The sequence below is a fragment of the Rhinoraja longicauda genome, chromosome 12 (assembly GCF_053455715.1).
Source record: "Rhinoraja longicauda isolate Sanriku21f chromosome 12, sRhiLon1.1, whole genome shotgun sequence".
NCBI classification, from domain to species: domain Eukaryota; kingdom Metazoa; phylum Chordata; class Chondrichthyes; order Rajiformes; family Arhynchobatidae; genus Rhinoraja; species Rhinoraja longicauda.
Genome location: NC_135964.1, coordinates 19,169,079 through 19,186,244, shown reverse-complemented (window position 1 = coordinate 19,186,244; position 17,166 = coordinate 19,169,079). Strand labels below are relative to the sequence as shown.

The window sequence follows — 17,166 nt, the reverse complement described above, 5'->3', positions numbered from 1 at the left end:
CTAGCATGAAAGTTGTTATATCCCTAGAGGGATGGAGCATTGTATGTCATTGTAACCATAAAGTTATTACCAATGGCTTTAGTATGCCCTGATGCCTCACAAATAATGAGAGTGTTTTCCCATTTACCTTAATTTTACCAGGTTCTTTACTGCCACCAGCGGGGCTTGGAGACCCAGCGTGGGTAGACCACTATCAGGAGGGGGAGGGAGAAGGGTGGAAGAACAAAGGAGGAGCCTGCGGGGGTACTTTGTACCTTGTCAGCGCTGTTTATGTGGTGACTATTTGCATACCTTGGGTATACCTTGGGTATGCTAGCAAAGAGCTTCACTGTGCCTTGTCACATGTGACAAAGTATTCCATTCCTTTCCATCGGGCAATCTCTGCTGATATATCAAAGGTAGTTAGTCTCAAACTCACGTCTGGAATTCCATGTTCAGCCCAAGACTGGTGAGCTCTCTGCATAAGTTCATAAAAAGTTCATAAGTCATAGGAGCAATATTTAGGCCATTCGGCCCACCGAATCTACTCCACCATTCAATCTACATTTCCCTATCAACCTCATCCTCCTGCCTTCTTCCCAGAACCCTTGATACCCCGACTGATACAGTTCCTGCTTGTCCCACTGAGTTCCTCCAGCACTTGGTTTTTTACTCAAGAATACAGCATCTTCAGCCTCTAGTGTCTCCAACTTCCTTCCCTTGCTGCAATCACTGAAGATACTCACAGAGTGTTGTTGAGCATTGTTTCTCGGAGTTTCAGGACTCAGGCCTCGATATAGAGAAATAATGATACAATTGTGACTTAGAAAAAAAATTGCAGCACTTGCCATTCTCACGAGCCTCAGGAAGTGGATGGTGCAGAATTTGGCAATCGTCATGTTGTGTGGTTCAACTGTGGGGCAGCGCAGTGGCGCAGTGGTAGAGTTGCTGCCTTGCAGCACCAGGGACCTGGGTTTAATCCTGGCTGTGGGTATTGTCTAAATGGAGTTTGTACATTCTCCCTGTAACCACGTGGGTTTTCTCTGGGTGCTTCAGTTTCCTCCCACATTCCAAAGACATGCAAGGTTGTAGGTAGGAAGGAACTGCAGATGCTGGTTTATACCGATGATAGACACAAAATACTGGAGTAACTCAGCGGGCCAGGCAGCATCTCTGGATAGAAGGAATGGGTGACGTTTCGGGTCGAAACCCTTCTTAGGTTAATTGGCTTCTGTAAATTGCGTGTACAGAACACCAGTATCACCATTTGCTTCCATTCTTTCTCTCTTTATTTAGCACGCTCTGGGACGCCAGCAAATGCAGATGCAACAGGCCATAACTCTTGTTAATATGTTCCTGCATAAGAATGCTTTATTACAAGTTTGCTATAATTTCTCCTCATCCCTGAGATTTGTAGAGATCCGAAAGATAAGGATGAGCGTTTTGCGTTCAAAATACCAAAATAGTCCTTCAGTGCTGGAAGGGGATAGGAAATATTTTCTCCCTTCTCCAGAATGTACTCATCTAGTAATTAGATTCAATTAAAATATTGGATTTTATATAACATCTCTAATTTAGCTTGCTTTTAACACTAATACAACGGTCTGCAAATATTACCTTTCATCAGCTGCATTTTTAATGAGCTGACCTTGTACCTATTGTTAGCTTTCTCTGGTGGACTGTTTTTTCTGCACTTAGAAATCTAAACTATTAAACTTTAATGCCTTTTCACGGGTCATTTAATATTGCTTCTTTACATTCCCTTGAAATAGTTGAAGGACCTTGAAACCATTTTGAAAATCTTCACCATGTCTTTCATCACCAAAGTATTTTATTTTGAAACAAATTGTTTCGATAAATACGCTTTGATCGGAAACATCTTAAATTGCATTGAGAGATTGGCTGGTCATGTAGAATCTTCCTAGCACGCCACCCCAGTGACGAACATGTTTTAGAAAAAAAGAGCTGTCATTTTGTGGGAGATTTAGCACAATAAAATGTTGTACTGATAGGAGAACGACAAAGGCTTGGTACACAATGTCCTCGTCCATAAGGCTGTCTGGCTGCTTGTTCTTATCCAATGCTGAAGGTCACTAATTCAAAAATAGTTCTTTGTTTGGTTGACACCACCTGCTAGTCTGAGTCAAGATAGCCATTAAAATGGAATATTTAGAGCATCTAAGAACTTAAGCTCTTTTGTTAAGCCAGAGCTTCCTTATAAGTTCCCACCGGGAAATTGCTGGCAAGCGTGCAATCTCGATTACTCCTTCCAAAATAGACAAGCACCATCGCAGGTGTTTTCTGTTTGGGGGAGGGAGGGGCGGTCAGTAAGTCAGTATTAGATGGGACAAGGTGTGAGTGAGGAACTGCAATGGAGTAATGGAGCGAGTCAGGCAGCAATTCTGGAGAACATGAATCTAACTGACACCCTCCCTCTCTTTTCTCCCCAAACTGCTCCCTTTCCTACCACCCCCTTCCCTCCCTTGGGGACCCACCTGGACTCCCACCTATTTCTCCCCTCTGCACAACCCTTCCCTGTGATATTCCTACCCACAGCTCCACAATCCACAACTTCAAACCTGTCTCACACCTATTGTTCTTTTCTCTGGTCTTTGTTTCCACCCATCTGTGTTTCAATGAATCCCCCTCGCCAGTGTCAACCTATTATAGAAACATAGAAACATAGAAAATAGGTGCAGGAGGAGGTGATTCGGCCCTTCGAGCCAGCACCGCCATTCATTGTGATCATGGCTGATCGTTCCCAATCAATAACCCGTGCCTGCCTTCTCCCCATATCCCTTGATTCCACTAGCCCCTAGAGCTCTATCTAACTCTCTCTTAAATCCATCCAGTAATTTGGCATCCACTGCCCTCTGTGGCAAACAATTCCACAAATTCACAACTCTCTGGGTGAAAAAGTTTTTTCTCACCTCAGTTTGAAATGGCCTCCCCTTTATTCTAAGACTGTGGCCCCTGGTTCTGGACTCGCCCAACATTGGGAACATTTTTCCTGCATCTAGCTTGTTCAGTCCTTTTATAATTTTATGTTTCTATAAGATTCCCTCTAATCCTTCTAAACTCCAGTGAATACAAGCCTAGTCTTTTCAATCTTTCCTCATATGTCAGTCCCGCCATCCCAGGGATCAATCTCGTGAACCTACGCTGCACTGCCTCAATTACAAGGATGTCCTTCCACAAATTAGGAGACCAAAACTGTACACAATACTCCAGATGTGGTCTTACGAGGGCCCTATACAACTGCAGAAGAACCTCTTTACTCCTATACTGAAATCCTCTTGTTATGAAGGTCAACATTCCATTAGCTTTCTTCACTGCCTGCTGTACCTGCACGCCAACTTTCAGTGACTGGTGTACAAGGACACCCAGGTCTCGCTGCACGTCCCCTTTACCTAACCTAACTCCATTGAGATAATAATCTGCCTCCTTGTTTCTGCCGCCAAAGTGGATAACCTCACATTTATCTATATTATACTGCATCTGCCCACTCACTCAACCTGTCCAGGTCACACTGCAACCTCCTAACATCCTCTTCGCAGTTTACACTGCCACCCAGCTTTGTGTCATCTGCCATCTTGCTAGTGTTGCTTCTAATTCCCTCTTCCAAATCATTAATATATATGGTAAACAGTTGCGGCCCCAACACCGAGCCTTGCAGCACTCCACTCGCCACTGCCTGCCATTCTGAAAAGGACCCGTTTACTCCTACTCTTTGCTTCCTCTCTGCCAACCAATTTTCTATCCATCAACACCCTACCCCCAATACCATGTGCTCTAATTTTAGGACACCAATCTCCCGGGCGGGACCTTATCAAAGGCTTTCTGAAAGTCTAGATACACTACATCCACTGGCTCCCCTTCATCCATTTTACTTGTCACGTCCTCAAAAAATTCCAGAAGATTAGTCAAGCATGATTTCCCTTTCATAAATCCATGCTGACTTGGACTTATCCTTTTACTACTATCCAAATGCACCATTATTACCTCTTTAATAATTGACTCCAGCATCTTTCCTACCACCGAAGTCAGGCTAACTGGTCTGTAATTCCCTGTTTTCTCTCTCGCTCCTTTCTTGAAAAGTGGGATAACATTAGCTATCCTCCAATCCACAGGAACTGATCCTGAATCTATTGAACATTGGAAAATGATCACCAATGCGTCCACTATTTCTCGAGCTACCTCCCTGAGGACCCTGGGATGCAGACCATCAGGCCCAGGGGATTTATCATCCTTCAGTCCCATTAGTCTACCCAATACTATTTCTCGCCTAATGAAAATGTCTTTCAGTTCCTCTACCCCCCCTAGATCCTCTGTCCTCCAGTATATCTGGGAGATTGTTTGTGTCTTCCTTAGTGAAGACAGATCCGAAGTACCTGGTCAACTCTTCTGCCATTTCCTTGTTACCCATAATAATTTCACCCGTGTCTGCCTTCAAGGGACCCACATTTGACTTTGCTACTCTTTTACTCAATATATCTCAAGAAGCTTTTACTGTCCTTCTTTATATTCTTGGCCAGCTTCCCCTCGTACTTCATCTTTTCAGCCCGTATTGCCCGTTTTGTTACCTTCTGTTGTCCCATGAAAGTTTCCCAATCCTCTGGCTTCCGGCTACTCTTTGCTGTGTTATACATCTTTTCTTTTAGTTTTATTCCATCCCTAACTTCCCTTGTCAGCCACGGTTGCCTCCTACTCCCCTTAGAATCTTTCTTCCTTTTTGGAATGAAATGATCCTGCATCTTCCGGATTATGCCCAGAAATTCCTGCCATTGCTGTTCCACCATCAATCCTGCTAGGATCCCTTTCCAGTCTACCTTGGCCAGGTCCTCTCTCATGCCTACATAGTCCCCTTTGTTCAACTGCAACACTAACACTTCCGATTTAACCTTCTCCTTCTCAAATTGCAGATTAAAATTAATCATATTATGATCACTACCTCCAAGCAGTTCCTTTACCTCGAGTTCTCTTTATCAAATCTGGTTCATTGGACAACACTAAATCCAGAATTGCCTTTTCTCTGGTAGGCTCCATTACAAGCTGCTCTAAGAATCCAACTCGGAGGCACTCTACAAACTCTCTTTCTTGGGGTCCAGAACCAACCTGATTTCCCCAGTCTACCTGCATATTGAAATCCCCCATCACCACAGTGGCATTACCTTTCTTTCATGCCAGTTTTAACTCCTGCTGCATCTTACACCCTACATCCGGGCTACTATTTGGGGGTCTGCAGATAACACCAATTAGTGTCTTCTTGCCTTTACAATTCCTCAACTCAATCCACAGTGACTCTACCTCGTCAGTCCTTATGTCTTCCCTCGCAAGGGACTGAATTCCATCCTTCACCAGCAGACTACCCCACCGCCTCTGCCCACCTGCCTGTCCTTTCTATAGGATGTATAACCCTGAATATTAAGTTCCCAGGCCCGATCCTCCTGCAGCCACGTCTCTGTAATCCCCACAATGTCATATCTACCAACCTCTAACTGAGCCTCAAGCACATCTACTTTACTTCTTATACTTTGCGCATTCATATACAATACTTATAATTCCTTACTCATCTCACCCTTCATATCGATCCCTATTACACTTGGCCATACTCTCCTATCCCTTTGTGAGCTTTCTTTCCCGTTAATTCTGGGGTCATTAACTATCCCTTTACTCTCTTTCCCTTTAACTCCATCCTTGACTATCCCATTTGACACCCCCCCCCCCTATTTAGTTTAAAACCACCCATGTAGCAGTGGCAAACCTGCCCGCCAGAATGCTGGTCCCCCACCTGTTAAGGTGCAATCCGTCCCTTTTGTACAATTCCCCCTTACCCCAAAACAGATCCCAGTGATCTAAGAATCTAAATCCCTGCCCCCTGCACCATTTCCTCAGCCACACATTCAGGTCGTGAATCTCCCTGTTCCTGCTCTCGCCAGCCCGAGGAACTGGAAGCAAACCGGAGCTAACCACCCTAAAGGTCCTGCTTTTCAGCATTTTTTCGAGCTCTCTAAAGTCACGCTGCAGAATATTCATCCCCTTTTTCCCGACATCGTTTGTGCCAACATGCACTACCACTTCCGGCTGTTCACCTTCACTCTTGAGGATTTTCTGCACTCTGTCGGTGACATCCTGGATCCTGGCACCAGGGAGGCAGCACACCATCCTCGAATCCCATCTGTTGCCACAGAAACCCCTGTCCGTACCTCTCACAATGGAGTCTCCTACTACCACGGTGTTGCCTGACGTCGGCCTCTTTGGTTTTGGCTCAACAGCACTTTTTGCTTCACAAACCAGTCTGCCGCTCAGTGTGGAAACGTCTTCTTCCCTGACAGCTTCCAAGTGGGTGAACATCCGGGGACCTTTGCACTGCATGTTTCCTTCCCTTTCTCACCTTCAACCACCTTCTCTCTTCCAGTACCTTCGGTGTAACAATCTCCGTGTAACAGTCTACCACTCTTTTTCCTGCCTCTCCCCTTTTCGTTTTCTTCCCCATCCCCCCTCCTCACAATCAATCCAAACAAGGCTTTTGACCCAAAATGTCACCTATGCATGTTCTCCAGATGCTGCCTGACCTGCTGAGTTACTCCAGCACTTTGTGTCCTTTTGTGTATTAATCAGCATCTGCAGTTCTTTGTTTCTACGTGGATAGGTGACATTTTGGGTCGGCACCCTTTTTTTGATTGAAGCTTTTATGTCAAGCTTTTCAATGTCAATCCTTCAGATGTGTTCTGTCAACAACGTATAGTTAGTTTGTTCATTTATTGCCATGTCTACAGAGATACAATGAAATGCTTGCTGTCCCATCAAATCATGAGTACCATAGATCCTCTTCTGGGACAGCACTCAGAGAGTCACCCAGCTTGGCAGCCATCCAAGCCTCAAGTCTCTAAAGAGTCTGATCTTGGCTCAAGGAGATATACAGTTTCTTACTTTCACCATTAAGGTCCAGTGTCCTGGTACTTTTTTTGTTGTATTTTCTCAACTTGAAAATTCTGGGAAGAATCAAAGGGTTGAATGCAGTGTTGCAGAATAAAGTTTTCAGCATTGCTGAATAAACCCAAACCTCTCCCAACCCTGCAAAGCACATTACAGTGCATTTAGCAAAGTTGCACCCAATGCCTGTTTTGATTCCTAGAGGGCGCTGACTGTGAGGGGGCGGGCGAGTGTCAATCAACGACAATCAAAGGCAGCGCCGGGGTCTGCTGTGCAAAGCCAGCCGAGCAAATGGTTGCAACGTTGCGGAATTAACTGTGAGCAAGCCCGGGAAAGCGCAGCACCTTGCGCCCCCCCACCCCTCAGTGCACCCACTCTGCTACTTGTCCAGGGGCTGCTTGAGCCCTCCTTCACTTCTTGTGCTTCTCAGTCGCCCTGCCCTGTCCTGAGATGGTGCTGAAACGGGCTGATTGGAAGTTGTGCTTTGCCTGCCTCTGCACACTTTGCTTTCAAGGTAAGCAAGACTAGATGTTTTGTTTGTTTACAAAAAAAATGCAATCTCTCAAGACTTTAAAATTATTTACTGACTCGATAGAAGTGTCGAGCAGCCAAAGTTGACAAAAACAGTGAGTGCAAGTGAAATGTTGCTTCAGGATACTTCTGGTTATTTAATTGACCCACTTTAAAAAAAATAAAAAATGAAAGCAACAATTTGAACTGTGTGTGGCTGTTATTTGCTTCATGTTTGTTTCTAGTTGGGGGAATATCACTTGTGTTCCCAGCTGGGCCAGTGTGTGACCAGGGAAGGTAACATGGACAGGACTGAGCTCCTGGTCTGGGTGCCTGTTCATCGCTGGGGCGAGGTGTGAATCCTATCTGGAGCGCCATCAGTCAACAAATTTTGCAGGATTAGTACAAGATTATGGCTTAGATTCAACGACAATTCAATGCAAACTGCATGCAATGACAAGGTGCCCGCAATTTGCAAGATTGTTTAATTTGTTTGCAAAGAAAACAACGTTGCGACTGATACTTAGGGAATTTGGCCAAATAAAGAAGTTAATTGAGAAACAAACGATCTGCCGGGATTCTGTTTGTCAGTAATTTTCAATTGCAATCTACTGTTCATTCTTGGAATTTCCCATTGACTTAATTTTGCTTCATTCCAGTAGCTGACACAAGCGTGGAGAGGAAAACAATCTTGTGGAGCTAACTTTTGAAATGTTGATAATAAAAGGACAGTAGAAAGTGAATTAAACAATGAGCATATGAAAGAATGGTATTATTTTATTACACCAAAGTAGTGTCAGAGGAGCTTGCACTAATTTAGAGTTGTTGATGATCCAAAGTTTCACTCAATTTCAGTAAACATCTTTCAGATTTTGCAGAAGTCTGACATACTATCTTGTAGGGCCAGTAAAATGTTTCACTTTTTTCTTTGGCAAATAAACAACTGTCTTCAAACTTCGTAGTTGTGACATTGGATCTGAATGATGTGTTTCGACATAACTTAGATGATGTCGTTTTGTAATATTCAGTAATGTGACTGCAGGTCTGTGGAGCAAAGTGGTGATTTAGATAAAAATGGAGCAGGCTTGAGAGAAGGAGAAAAAATTACTAGGTCAGGTGCATTAAATGTTTGATTTCATGGAGACAGTGTGTTGCACTTTTGCAGTGGAGCACACAACACAGTTACTACCATATATATAAGAAAATAACTGCAGATGCTGGTACAAATCGATTTATTCACAAAATGCTGGAGTAACTTCAGTCTGAAGAAGGGTCTCGACCCGAAACGTCACCCATTCCTTCTCTCCCGAGATGCTGCCTGACCTGCTGAGTTACTCCAGCATTTTGTGAATAAAACAGTTACTACCATATTTATTAATCTGTAGATTCAGTGACAGAAAGTGAACTTCTGTCACAGTGTATTTATTTCACAAAATGCTGGAGTAACTCAACAGGTCAGGCAGCATCTAGGAGAGAAGGAATGGGTGACGTTTCGGGTCGAGACCCTTCTTCTGTCACAGCGTGATCAACAGTGGTCATTAGAGTGCTGACTAATAAGGCCATGTTGGGGGAGGGGGTGGAATTGTTAAATGAAAGTGCTTCATCGGAACGTACAAAGCATTTGCGATAAAGCAGGTTAATAGCCGGCACAAATGAATAAATGTACTTATTCCAATAGCCATTCCTGAGAGCAGAATGATCAAACGGAAGAAAATATTAGCTTTAAGAAAAGATGTACAAAATAGATGGAAAAAATGATTGGCTTATCCCTACTTAATAAAGGAAGAGATAAACAATTGTGTGAAATATGCTTAGCTCAGTACAGATGGAATAATAAAGGACAGGGTAGACTGAGATTATTTTTAGATACCCTGATAATAATCGTCGCGTTGGGTGATGTATAAATGATCAAGTTTGAGATAAATATAAGAAGGGTAGTACAAAAAATGACAGAAGGTATCAGTCGTACAAATGAGTTAAATTAAATTGACAAGTCTAGTTTGGCCGATAATTTTATGGGATCCATGTGCAACAGTTTGGGTGGAAGAGTGGGCTGCTTTACACTGAAGCCTGGGACTGCTGGCTAGCAAGAGTGCTTGTTTCAGCATGTTCCATTCAGCTACTGCTATGGACTGTGGCACGTTAGTATGTAAAGCACTCTGTCAGATGATACTGGATCTAACCTCCCGCTCCACCATCGGACAGCACTGAATCAAGCAAACGCCCCACAAAGTCCTGAAGTGTAGGGTGGATACACCCTATACCTGGCCCTTCAGTTTTACACTGATCATGATAGATGTCTTGTGTATATGGCCCCGTTCATTTAAATGCTTTACTGAGCCAAAAAGTACTGGAAACACTCAGCGGGTCAGGCAGCATCTATGGAAATGTAACCCGAGTTTCCATAGCAGTGGATGAATGGAGTTAACAATTTAGCTCGAATGCCTCAACAAAGCATCTTGGCCCTAAAATGTTGACATTGTTTCTATTTCCATAGAGGCTGCCTGACCTGCTGAATGCTGCTTTTATTTCAGGTTTCCAGCATCTGCAATTTAAAAATAAATCCTTCTCTTAAAAGATGATAGGGGTTTTTTAAGCCTGATTTTCTAATACATTTATATTTCATGAGTTGAATATATTTTACAAATAATTTAAAATATTTTACTTTTTAAATGGTTATGTTTCAATGTGCGATGGGACAGATGAGAAAAACTGCAAAATTGTTGGCATTTCAGCTCATTGGCCAGAAAATCAGTCCAAAAGGTTATAGAATTGAAGTGCAAAATGCATCCAGTGCAACTTTTTTTAAGGAGAGAGGAAGTCGTGAATAAAGTCCATATTGCCCATTGAGTTCATGCAGGCTCCCTGATTTCCCTGCAACTTCCAACTGCTCTGCAATTATTATTCCTCAGTATATTTAATTTTGTAAAAGTGTCCTAAAATTTATTTTTGTTTGTTTTAAATGGGTTATGGCAGGCAATGAATTAGATACTCTAACTAAAAATGTAATTTCTTTTGTAATAAACCCATAATCAGTTGTATTGATCAAACTATGTTATTTTTAATGGATTTTTTTTGGGTGCTAAACTGACCTTTTCTCACGCATTGCACTGGTTCATGTCCTGATTTCCATCCAAATTGCAGATAAATACTGGAATCACTCACAATTTGGATTTTACTGTCACTCACAATTTGGATTTTACTTTTTCTATTTCTGGTTACGATTTTTCTAGACTATCAATGTCAAGATCAAGCATCTTGTGGGGGGTGTTCTGAAGAATTTGTAACATTTGCATGGCTTCTCGATTCATCACATGAATAGCAAACATTTCTGACAATTTGTAGAATAAGTAGTGTGCAAACTAGAATATTTTTTCCCTTTCCATGGTTTTATCAGAAAACTTACTTTGAATAATATTTGCTGTGATGGGCTATACATAAATGTTTTGGGTTTGCCCTTATTATACTTTCAAAACCATAAAGGTTCAGGTAAGACTAACTTTAGAATTTGTATAGTACAGTGAGAGGTCATAGCAACATAGGAAAAGGTTGTTCTATCGCAGAGTTTGTTCCACCATTAATTTTAGTCTTTGGTGAAGATATCTCTGCTTCACTTCTCTGACACTTTTATTCCCATAGCTAATGATAAAAATCTTATGGTGATCTAACTGATGATCTTATAGAAGTGTATAAGATCATGAGTGGGATAGATTAGGTAAATGCAGAGTCTTTTGTCCAGATTAGGGGAAATCAAGAACATAGGTTTAAGGTCATAGGTCAAGGACATAGGTTTAAGGTGAGTGGGAAAAGATTTAACAGGAACCTGAGGGGCAACTTTTTAACACAAAGGATGGAAGGTATATGGAACAAGCTGCCGGAGGAGGAGGTTGAGGCAGGCACCATCACAATATTTAAAAGACAATTGGACAGGGACATGGATAGGGTAGGTTTAGGGGGATATGGGCCAAACGCTGGCCAATGGGACTAGTGTAGATGGGGCATGTTGGTCGGCGTGGGGAAATTGGGCCGAAAGGCCTGTTGCTACACTGTATGACTATGCCAATTGACATCAAATACATTTGAAGTAACGAGCTTAAGATATTTTCTTATCAAGTTTAAGTTCAAGTTTATCATCATATTGTCACAAGTACGGTGAGGTAGAGGTGCAATGAAAAATATGCCCTGCACCAGCTTCACAGGGACACACACACAAAATCAAATTTTAGATACATTATACATATGTTATATAAAATCCTAAAAGAAAGAAGCCATTAGTCCAAAAACATAATTAGTAAAACAAGTCCAGGGTAGTGCAAGAGGTAGGTTATGGTGTTCTGTTGTCGAGGCTGGATTTATGTGTAGGTTGGTTCACAAACCTGATATTTGTAGGAAAGTAGCTTTTCCTGAACCTGGTGGTTTAGGAAAGTGATTTTAAGTGATTTGTAATGTGATTTCTAATATGAAAAGTGATTTCTAACGTTCTACCTTTTTAAAGATGTTTATCCTTGTACTGTACAAGGGACAGAAAATATTTTAACACTAGACAGTTTCTTTCAACTGTGAAACTGCATTGGTTTGAAAGCTAAATGCTGAATATTGTTTTCTTTAATTACACAATTACAACCTTGAATGAATACTTCTGTAGGAGATGATGGTCTATCTGAATCTTGATTGTTTTTTAAAAGTTATACAGTAGGGCACATTACTGATTGTGTTGGGGTGGGCTGAGAATATCTCATTGCTTTGTTAATGTCTTTGTTTCATCAGTCTGAACTTGACTACAGTCCAAATACAGTTGTCTACAGTACAGTAAAAGATGTTTTAGTACATGGAGGTTTTTTGTTTCATTCACTGAAATGACTGTCTTTCAACAATGAGAGTCATCCTCCTTTTGTGCAAACATGATTTCAAAATTGGCAAGCTTTCCCTGACTCTGACTGACTTCTAACTCACTTAGATTTGTTGATACCTCACCCGGCAAACGTCCTTCAGCATGCCGAGTCCAATCACTCTTCATTCACATCTTTTAAAGTTTAATGTTATTTTCCAAGTTAACCCGAGACTGCAAGGAAGTTGTTTCTGTTGCACGGTTGATTAAACAGGTACGATTACGTTTTAAGAATTTATGTTCATATGCAAGAAATGGATATTGAGCACACGCAGGCAGAAGGGATTTGCTTAAGTTGGCCACATGTTTGGAAGGGACATTGTGGCCTAAAGGGCTAGTTCCTGCGCTTACTGTTCATGCGCATATACTAGCGAAAGAAATAGAATAAACAAAACAGTTGTTTTCAAATATTTCTATTTGCTTGTAAAATATTCGTGAGGAAATAATCTGTGGCCAGGAATTGTTGCACGATGTATAGCATTTACCACAAGGAGGCCTTCTGTTGTCTGTAGAAAATTTCTGTTAATATTTTCTTAACATTTTAAGCTACAACAATATTTAAAGGATGTTCCATTTTAAGGTAATGTTATACGGTTCATTGGCTATATTTAAGAGGGAGTTAGATGTGGCCCTTGTGGCTAAAGGGATCAGGGGGTATGGAGAGAAGGCAGGTACAGGTTACTGAGCTGGATGATCAGCCATGATCATATTGAATGGCGGTGCAGGCTCGAAGGGCCGAATGGCCTACTCCTGCACCTATTTTCTATGTTTCTATGTTTCTACTCTTTGCAATCACAAAGGCACAGATGCATGATATCTATATAATATATAAATTAATATAATATATACATTATATGGATATTATATTTATCTTAAATTATGAGAGGCATACTTGGAGTAAAAGTCAGAACCTTTTTCCCAGTTTGGAAATGTCCAACACTAGAGGGCACAGCTATAAGGTGAGAGGGGGAAAGTTTAATGGAGATGTGGGGGGTAAGTTTAATTTTACACAGAGAGTGGTGGGTGCCTGCAACATATTGTTGGGGTGGTGGTGGAAGCAGATACGGTAGTGGCATTTAAGAAGCTTTTGGAGAGGCACATGGAAGTGCAAGTGACAGAGGGATATGGATCATGTGCAGGGAGATAAGATAAATTTAATGTGGCATAATGTTTGGCACCTGATGTGCCCGTTCCTGTGCTGTACTGTTCTATGTTCTATATTTTTATTATATGAAAATCAAAGAATTATAGGGTTTTCCAGCAATGAAACAGGCCTTTCGGCCTAAATCATTCATGGCAACCTGGATTCCCATCTGAGCTTGGCCCATTTGGCCTTGTTTGGTCCATATTCCTGTAAACCTTCTCTCTGCATGTACCTGTCCAAATATATGGAATCACAGTGTTTGTTTGGCAAATTCCTGTTCAGTTCAAATGGTGAGACAGTCTTGGTGTTCTGAATGTAGTTTGTTTGGGTGAACTCAAACTTAAAGGCCCTGCAGAAGAGGGAATATTAATTGCCAAACATTAATTGCTTGAGTAACTTTGCTTGTCAATCATGCATCTTTCACAAGAGCCATGCAGCTCCACGTGTTTAAAAATCATTGTTATCTTGTATTGGTGAGCATTGTGTGACACAAAATGCAATTTATTTCTCAAATATATGTTGTCTGTAGAGTGAAATTGGGAAGAAATAGTTCATCACCCAACACCAGGGACACTTTATATTATGAGTACAAATAGAAGCTAATGTAAACTCTCTTTCTTTGCACTTTCCAAAACAACAGAGAAACTTCTGATTATTGCTTGTGTAATATTTAGATCCCCATATTCATTGATTATTTGGCTTTTATCAATAAAATTGTCATGTTGATGTCACAGCACCACATTGGGTGATGGTTGTGAATTGGGAATACTAGACTACTGGGCAGAGATTGATACAGGGTGAGTCTGCTTTTATTCAGAGTTTTCGTGAGCCAGCAAAGAGGAGATGGTCCTCTATTACATATGGGATGCTTTTTCACTTAACGCTTTAGAAAATAAAGGTTTTGCTGCTTGGACTTTGGCAGCAAGAAAAAGTTCTGCATCTCGTAACAAGGAACTGCAGGTGCAGGTTTCTACCAAAGAAAGACACAAAATGCTGGAGTTACTCAGTGGATCAGGCAGTATGGATTGGTGGTATGGATTGGTGATGCTTTGGGTCGGGGCCCTTCTTTCACATCGATTGCAGGAGGAGAAAGAGGGGTAGCGTGGGAGAGAAAGCTGCAAAAGATGAGGGGCAAACATGGTCGGTAATAGGTGAACACAGGAGAGGGTTTTTGTTTGGATCTGCAAATTGTTGGACAATGGCCAGAGATGAAAAGGCGAGTGTGTGGAGTTTCTGAATCTCCTCATTTATGGCTTATCCAACCCTGTTGTTTTTATTTGAATGCCTAGAATTTGCCTAGTTGCTTGGATCGCCGATGTAGTTAGGCCACTGATTGTGATTTATTAGATTCCCTCGCGAAAGAATGAAACCATTATTTATAGCTAACTGCTATCTATTAAATATGTCTGCTGCATTGTTAAAATTTAGAATAGTTTTCAGATGCCTAGAATTGAGTGTTAATGGAATTTCATGCCTTGGCTAAATTGGGGAGAAAGGAGAGATATTATCTGGTTAGAAGTGTATGAAGAGTTAATGATGAAGACAGGCCAAAATAGTCTGCTTTAACGTGTGAACTTGATGAGGCATGGAATTTAATCAGTCAGAAAATAGGCTGTTCTTCATAGAGCACGACCCGAATAATGGGAATCGCTTAAATCCCACAGTGTAAAGATTTTCTTTAATGAAAATTTTATTGCCCGTCTTTAAACAGTTAGTGCAATCTCCAGTTTGAAGAGGTTCTCGTCCTCTCTCCATTGGGAGTTCTGTGAGACGCTTCTTTGCTGCTCCCCCTCTGAGATTTCAGCTGCTCCCCTCCTCTATGATCATTTACCTGCCACGATCTGTCCTGCCTCTCCTTTCTTCCCCCCCCCAACAATCAGTCAGAAGAAGGGTTCCGACCCGAAGCCTCAACTATCCATGCTCTCCAGAGATGCTCAGAGGGGGAGCAGTGAGAGAGGGTCTCCCCTCTCCAGAGATGCTGCCTGGCTTGCTTTTGCTCCAGCATTTTGCATTCTTTTGTATAAACCAGCATCTGCAGTTCCTTATTTCCACAGTGCAATAGCTGCAGTTTATTGAACATCAAGTGGTCTCCTTTTGAAGCAACAATAAATGTGGGTTTTTGCCAATTGGGGAACACTTTTTTTTTCTGTGGAAGAAAGCTGATATGTTGGGATCTTTGGGTGAAAGTGAACCCAGAGTGAGATTTGAGTGGGACTAAATTATAACAGTGCATTGTGAACTATGAATCGAAAATTAAAAGGACCTCATCCATTTTAATGCCTTGCCGTCTATCTGGCCTTTGTCTCACTAAATATGCATATTTGTTTTCCTTTGGCACAAATGTAATTTACAACTCGAACAAGCTCAGTGGAATGGTTGATGTTCGAACCATAATGAGTGGAGTTAGTGCAACAGTCTCGAGCACCTTTCAAACGAGTCTTGTACATTTGTTTTATAAGCTTTCTGCCAGCTTTTGACATGCACTGTAAACTGGGCAGAAGGCGCACAATAAAAGCGCTGAATTGTAGCTGCAGGTTTGCTGCTTTGAGGGAGCCCCTGGGGGAGTTAGCAACATCAGTAGTATTTCAGTTTACTGATGAGATGTTTGTAAAAGCAAACTGTTTCATTATTTTCTCCCGGGGCAACAAGAAAGAGCAAGATAGCTCTAAGGTTTGATCGGGTGCAGGCCTCCCTTAATTCAGTGGCGCCATAAACTACAGACGCATTGCACTATAAGCATCTTCAGCCAACTCCACTTCTTTTCTGAATTTCAGGCCTTCTATGCCACCAGCATGCAGACCTGTGTGGCCATCAGCTGCATATAATGCACATGGATATCTGGCTTCTGGTGTATAACTTAATACCTGTATATTGTACCAATATTCCAATTCTTAACTCTTTACCCTGCAAAGCAAGCGTCAGTCTGGGTACGTGAGAAAAGACCACCCCCTTAAGCTATGAATATTTGTGGGAAAGCACGCTTTGGCATCTGATCCATGATTCCATCAGGTTTACCAGTTTCAATTGGAGCTCATGTAGAACGAGTCTTTGGCCTTTGGTATTTAATTGGCAAATGCAGACGCATTAGCCCGACCTTGGGTAATGGGCCTGCTTTTGCCCGTTAAGTCTGTAGGCTTTCTTGAGTCATAAAAACGCTTTCCAAGATCTAGGTACCATTGCAATTGACTCGTGCAAAATGGTATTAGCACCTTGCACATTTGTGTTCTCTGTCATGTCTCTGTTATTGGAGATTCAATGGACCCCATTCCAGGAGTTTATTAGGAACCATTGGGTCACTAATGGTCATGTCTTGCCACATGTTTAATCCACACCCCAGTAAGAAGTAGTCATAATTTCGCATGTTAGCAAAATCGTACGGTTCCATACCTTGCACAAGTCTAGAACCTCTAACTCACTTCTAAATTACAATTGTGCTGTAATGGTGTGAAAAGATTAGCTTTGGTATCCATTTCTCCTCTACCCATTTTGAACTGCTGCAATTCATTTTGCTATATTTTTTGGCAACGTGATAGTTTCCGAATTGAATGATAATTGAACAAATGCCTGTTGGGAAACTGTATTCAAGAGGATGCGGCAGACATATTAAAAGGCAAATGATCTGCCGTGATGAAGATTTCTTGCTGCTTTTGCATCAGCTTCCACGGCCTAAATTTCCAAACAAGTCCAGCTGCAAATGTCTGAAAAATTC

At 41.8% G+C, this 17,166-nt stretch overlaps 1 protein-coding gene across 1 annotated transcript in view; it reads left to right on the top strand.

Annotated features, from left to right (window-relative positions):
* The first annotated feature begins 7,193 nt into the window (after positions 1-7,193).
* Positions 7,194-17,166, top strand: part of igsf11 (immunoglobulin superfamily member 11) — a 171,368-nt gene continuing 161,395 nt past the window's right edge. The window contains exon 1 of the mRNA XM_078408685.1: positions 7,194-7,429. Within this exon, the coding sequence (XP_078264811.1) occupies positions 7,366-7,429 (64 nt within the window). The 5' untranslated portion in view covers positions 7,194-7,365. The remainder of the gene's footprint in view (positions 7,430-17,166) is intronic.